General features: G+C 39.0%; 1 protein-coding gene across 5 annotated transcripts in view; it reads right to left on the minus strand.

Moving 5' to 3' along the window:
- The window catches only part of sdk2b (sidekick cell adhesion molecule 2b), a 252,146-nt gene that overhangs the window by 48,156 nt on the left and 197,990 nt on the right, over positions 1-6,000 (minus strand). For all 5 annotated transcript variants that reach the window (XM_034859904.1, XM_034859902.1, XM_034859899.1 and 2 more), the window contains exons 5-8: positions 5,580-5,713; positions 3,465-3,576; positions 2,140-2,330; positions 171-254 (exon numbers count right to left, since the gene is read on the minus strand). In XM_034859904.1, the coding sequence (XP_034715795.1) occupies positions 171-254; positions 2,140-2,330; positions 3,465-3,576; positions 5,580-5,713 (521 nt within the window). The remainder of the gene's footprint in view (positions 1-170; positions 255-2,139; positions 2,331-3,464; positions 3,577-5,579; positions 5,714-6,000) is intronic.

A 6,000-nucleotide genomic window follows, 5' to 3' on the forward strand; every position in this document is an offset into this window, starting at 1 on the left:
AGACAGCAAGTCAAGCTTCACTTTTCCATTGCATTCTATAGTTTAAAATCACATAAATAAATGTTTTTCTTCAATAAATTGTTAAATTTAGCTGTTTTATGACAGGGGTTCCTAATCATACTCTGACATTCTTGTGCCAAAATACACACATATTCATACACACTGATCACCTCGTGCCTGGCAGGGAATGTCCACCACCTTCTCCATCTCAGCTGTGATGTGTTTTTCTGGCTCCTTTATAAACTGTGGTGGTTCTGAGGGACAAAGAGAAAAGGAAAGATAGGATGACACATTGATAAAAAAAAAGATGCATGTTTGCCAACCAGCAGCTGTAATCACCCCAGCTCACAAAGTACCTTTGTGATACCGTGCGACATCTCAAAAACAAAAATTGAAAGTGCTAATTGATAACACTAGAGAAAAAATATATTGAACTATAAATATATTTGCTTTAAAATGCATTTCTCATTGAGGACAACTACTCATATAGCAGCTGACAATAATGTGATTATACAGTATTTTGACTACAGACATCAGTAATTGTTATACCATAACCAACAGTTTTAAATGTATCCGTCAACCTCACGGGGGTGGGGGAGGCTCGGTTAGCTGTATCAAGGGAAAAGTTCACCACACCTTGTCCTTTGAATCACATTACAACCTTGAAAACATCAAAGTGTTTCAGTGGGGTGGAATGAAATTGACTCAAGCAATGCTATTAAACAGTTTCTTGAGGCCAGCCATTAGCTTTCTCCTTTTAAAATCAATAACACGTTCCCCTCACTGCCTCATGACTTTACAGCTATAGCTTTGAAATGTTCATATAGCAAGAATGGTAATATTTTATTTTTATCAATTCTATACCAGCATTTTCGGTTGAACTTGCAAACCTAAATTTCCCCCCACATATTTGAATGATGTACAGTGTGTAGCTGGTTGGAAAATATATATACGGTATATATTAAAAATGTATGTGAACCTTAAGGACAAAAAGCAGAGCACAAACATTGACATACTGTAAGTGCTGCAAATATCAAAACACAATTTCAAAACGTGGTGAAAAGACTGATAAGCCAATTCTGACTTAGCAGCAGCAAAGATACAGATGCTTTCCCATCAAGTCATTTCGATGTGGATTTGGAGCACATGTTTGTTCTTTCACTCTTTTTTTTAAAGATCATTTTTGGGGGCTTTTTGGGCCTTTGACGGATAGGATAGCTGAAGACAAGAAAGATAGACATGCAGAAAAAGACTACGGGTTAGAAGTGAAATGTGTTTCTGTCCTCAGGGTCCAATGTCAAAAATAGTACTTGCAATGCAGTGTTTAATTTGCCCGTGTTCATCCTGTTAAAAAAGTGGATCCAATGTCCTTAGAAGAGGAAAAAACAATGCCTTAAAGTGCTCATATTATGCTAATTTTCAGGTTCATAATTGTATTTAGAGGTTGTACCAGAATAGGTTTATGTGGTTTAATAATCAGAAAACACCATATTTTTTCCTCTTTTCACTCTGTGTGTTGAGCTCTCTGTTTTAGCCTCCGAGTGAGGCATCTCATATCTGTACCCTCTTTTTTGGGAGTCGCACATGCGCAGTAAGTAATGCTAGCTTGTCAGTTGCAGAGTTTGATGGAGTTTCATGCTAGCAGCTAGGCAAACATTATAACGTGGTACAACCCATGCTGTTTTTCTGTCCTGTCCTGGCTGGGACATGATGGAGTGTTTTGTGCTTGTCTTTACAGCCAACAACAGAACACTTTGACACGGTGTCTCAAAAACCGGTGCTTCCAAATCAATAACAACAAAATTACTGCTGTACTTGGTGGGTTGAGACATACATAGACCAATTTTGACCAGCTCATCCGAAGACTGAAGGCAGGATACAATCAGAAAATTCTATCTCATTTAAAACAGAATAGCAGAGACACCAAATCACACCGCAAATCCCAGAAAAAGGTTTTTTTTCATAATACAGGCATTTTAAAATTGTACATTATTTTCCACTTTCAGTCTTGATCACCAGTACCAAATATTCAAACGTTTTAAAACTTTTAACCCTTTAAATGCTTGTTTACATAAAACCACTATTTCTATGATGGTGTTCAATTATTTTCAATATTAAAAGCCATCTTTTAATTCTCACCTAGTACATGAAGATAAGCCCCAGCGCTGACTGAGGGCACACTGCTGCTGCGGAGAATGGCCTCACACTCGTAGAAGCCGGCATCGCTCACCACGGGACTGAGGATGGTCAGCCTGCGGTTAAAGTCGCTCAACCCGCTGGTCACCAACACACCGTTCTTACGCCATGAGATACTCAGCTTGATAAGAGGCCTAGAGGGAGAGCAAAGTTTCATCATCATTTAATAGGGTCTTACCGACAATGTATTTCTGTGTTTAATGAAAAATCTATTTTGGTATCCTTTATTGGGTATTGAAATAAAAAAAATGCCTGTTGAAGTGCTGAGATTATGCCAACTGTTGTCAATGCAAACTGATTATTTCATGAATCAAAGGACCCTGCTATGCCTAGCAGTACCCTGCACTGTAACGCCCTGCAGTGCCCTGCTACGCCATGAACTACTACAACTACTATTTCAGTCAATAGTTCTGTTATCGATTTATCCATTATTCCATATCTTCATTGTTAATTGTACCCCAACTGGCACCGTCAGACACTGCCTACCAAGAGCCTGGGTCTGTCTGAGGTTTTCCCTCGCCACTGTCACACTAAATGTTTTCTCTTGGAGGAATGACTGGAATTGTTGGGTCTTTTTTAAATTATAGAGTGTGGTCTAGACCTACTGTATCTGTAAAGTGCCTTGAGATAACTCTTGTCATGATTTGATACTATAAATAAAATTGAATTGAATTAAAATTATTGGAGTAGTCTGCTTTGATACTGCATATTCCAAGAACTTGCATCTAGAAAAACATGCAAAACAAGATGAACGTATTGGACTCAAGTATAAATATCATACAAAACACATTAAAAAAAATCTAACAGAATTTGAACAAACCTTACTTAAGATGGGTATTTGTGCAGTGTGGTGTATGTATTAACTATAAACTATTATCAGCATTATGATTTACCAACTTCTGACAAATACAAAATCGAAACATTTGCACCAGGTGTATGCACAGTGGATTAAAGAGTAATCTCTCCAAAATTCCAAATAATTGAATAAATGTTCTCCCTTTCTACTAGCTGTATCTAGCTCTGTGGAGAGTTGGGGTTTTATTTGCCCAGGTTTTGTGGAATTGGTCTCTCACCTAATACAAAGCAATGGGGCTAACAGCAATTAGATTTAGTTGTTGTTAAAAAATATCTTTCCAGGATCAATGTTGTTAGATGATCCGAAGAAAATTTTCAACGCAATTACAATTTTTTCCTGTTATCCTCAATGATTTGAAGGAACTGACCCGTGGACAAACTGATCTATGACCTTGCAGGTACAGGATGTTTACCTGGCGTTGGCAACACACTCCATTGTGACCTCCGAGGTGCCTGTAACCACGCTAGTGTTCCTGGGAGGGATGATGATGGTGGGGGCAATAGGGTCTGCTGGACCTCCAACATCTAGACAAGCAGACAAACAGGTTGCCACACACACAAACCAACAAAAACACACATGCATGGAGAGGTTAAGCAGAGAGCAATTCTCTTAATAGATATGTTTGTTGCAGACAGAATATGGTGACAGGGGCTGTCCTATATATTTATTTTTCACCCAGTGCACTCTGTGGGTTCTCATTGATGTGAAATATTGAAACTGACCAATGCACAATGTATCCAAGTTGTGACAGGGAGATGTGCCGAATAGGACGGGACAGTGCACTGACTGTGTATAATAAGATGTCTGGAGAACCAGAAACAGGGATAGAAAAACACTGCCTGACAAACACAAAGATGAACGGGTGAATAGGCTGTTGTGCACATTTACACACTTTATCATATTTGTTTAGAAGTCTGTCTGCATGGGCAAAAAAGTTTATGTGTGTTTGATTGTGTATGTGTTGTGAGCAATGGAGACAGACAGCCCATGGCAGTGAGAGCACAGTGTGTGCTGCTTGAGATGTGTCATGTCTGTGATAAATTCACACTGTTCCGTCAATCCCATCATGCCCTGGGAGTGTGCTTGTGGCTGCACATGTCAGATGTAGCTACAGGGGCTGTCATGAGTCCATCTTACCAATCTTGGGTCATTAAATGCTGTACACAGGCCATGTGTGCCCCCTCCCCCCAGACACACACACACACCTTAAACCACGGGAGGGTGAGATGTGCACTTAAAAAATAGTTTAACATTCATCTTGCTAAGGTTAAAATTAAGTTTTTAAACTTAAATGTAAAAAAGCTTATAACTATAACAGGAGCAACACCTTGACTCTCGCTCTCAACAAGTCTTAGCCAAGAACTGTCAGAGCCAGAGCAGCTCATATGAAAAGCATCGTCAGAGGTGTTGCTGCAGGAACAGCTGCTGTAGCAGATACAGACAGACGTGCACATGCACTAAAATGCAGGCACTCACTCACTCACTCACTCACTCACTTACTCACTTACTCACTTACTCATCTCAGTGGCTCTCCCAGCAGCATCTCAGCATCATTGTGTGTATGTGTGGGTGTGTGTTTGTGTGTGCATTTGTGGCATGATTCCCTGAGACCTGCCAAGTTGAGACCTCCCGCTGGGCTCCCAATCCAACATGAATCAAAGAATGTGTGTTTGTGTGTGTGTGTGTGTGTGTGTGTGTGTGTGTGTTCTAGCATTATGGTACGTATAATCAACTCTGCGACGGTTCTCCATATATACCCCAGACTATTTCTGCTCCCTTGTGATGTCAACTGTAATGTCTTACCCTCACCCTCCTCATTCACTTCCAAACTGAACTCCAGTCTACCATGTTATAAGATGCTGTCTGTTAGGTTTCCTCTTATAAATCACTCTGCATTGCTGAAGCCAACCGAATTGGTTTGGTTCGTGTATCTTGCATTTTTTGGTGGGCCAGCTAAATATGCTTGTGAATAATAAGGACTACTTGGCAGTAGTACATTCTGTTTGTGTCCTTATCCCTATAGCTTTTTCTTCCTGTGTGTTTAGATCTGCAAAAATGTGTAAATATGGCTACAGATGCACTGTGTCTTGCTTTACTTGAGTAAGAGTAAGAATACAACAATGTAAAAAATACTTAATTTCAAGTAAAATTCCTGCATTGAAGATTTCACTAAAATGCACAAGGTAAACATATTGTTTCCAGTGGTGGAATATAACTAAGTACAGATATTGTACACATTTTAAGTACTTTACTTAAGTATTTCCATTTCATACTGCTTTACTTCACTTTTTAGAGGAAAATTTACTTTTTTTTCCTACTACATTTAAGTTACTTTAAAATACTTTACAGTCAAACACATGGTTGTTTCTAAAATATGATGCAACGTTATACATTAAATATAGTACTTAATTAGAATGTGCATTTTACAATTGATGTTGCAAAATCTTACAGTGCATCCACGCTTGTCACCTGTCCTGGCATAATCGGTTGATACAATATGCGTGTACACGGTATTGTGGTTACTCACTCTCTACTGACAAGGTGATTGGCTGGCTGGTTTTGTTCTCTCCATTCTTGTCATTTACCGCTTGGACGTAGTAGCGCCCGGCATCTGGTGCCACTGTAGAGAGTATAACCAGTGTGTTGTCCAGGGTGATAGCACTGAGGAGGGAACAAGAGAAGTAGAGTGTTAAAAATATAAGTACAATTATTTTAAGACATTTTGAGTATAGAAGATAATGGGGAGGACATGTCCAGCCCTAATGACAAGGAAAAAAAAAAAAAAAACTTTCCTGTGATCTTTAAAAATCGAGAAGTTCAGAGAAAATTTCTTAGAAAAAAACTAAACAATACATTTTTGGCCTTTAAAGGTAGCTACAGTGGGTACGGAAAGTATTCAGACCCCTTTAAATTTTTCACTCTTTGTTTCATTGCAGCCATTTTCCAAA

This window comes from Etheostoma cragini, chromosome 21, assembly GCF_013103735.1.
Source record: "Etheostoma cragini isolate CJK2018 chromosome 21, CSU_Ecrag_1.0, whole genome shotgun sequence".
NCBI classification, from domain to species: domain Eukaryota; kingdom Metazoa; phylum Chordata; class Actinopteri; order Perciformes; family Percidae; genus Etheostoma; species Etheostoma cragini.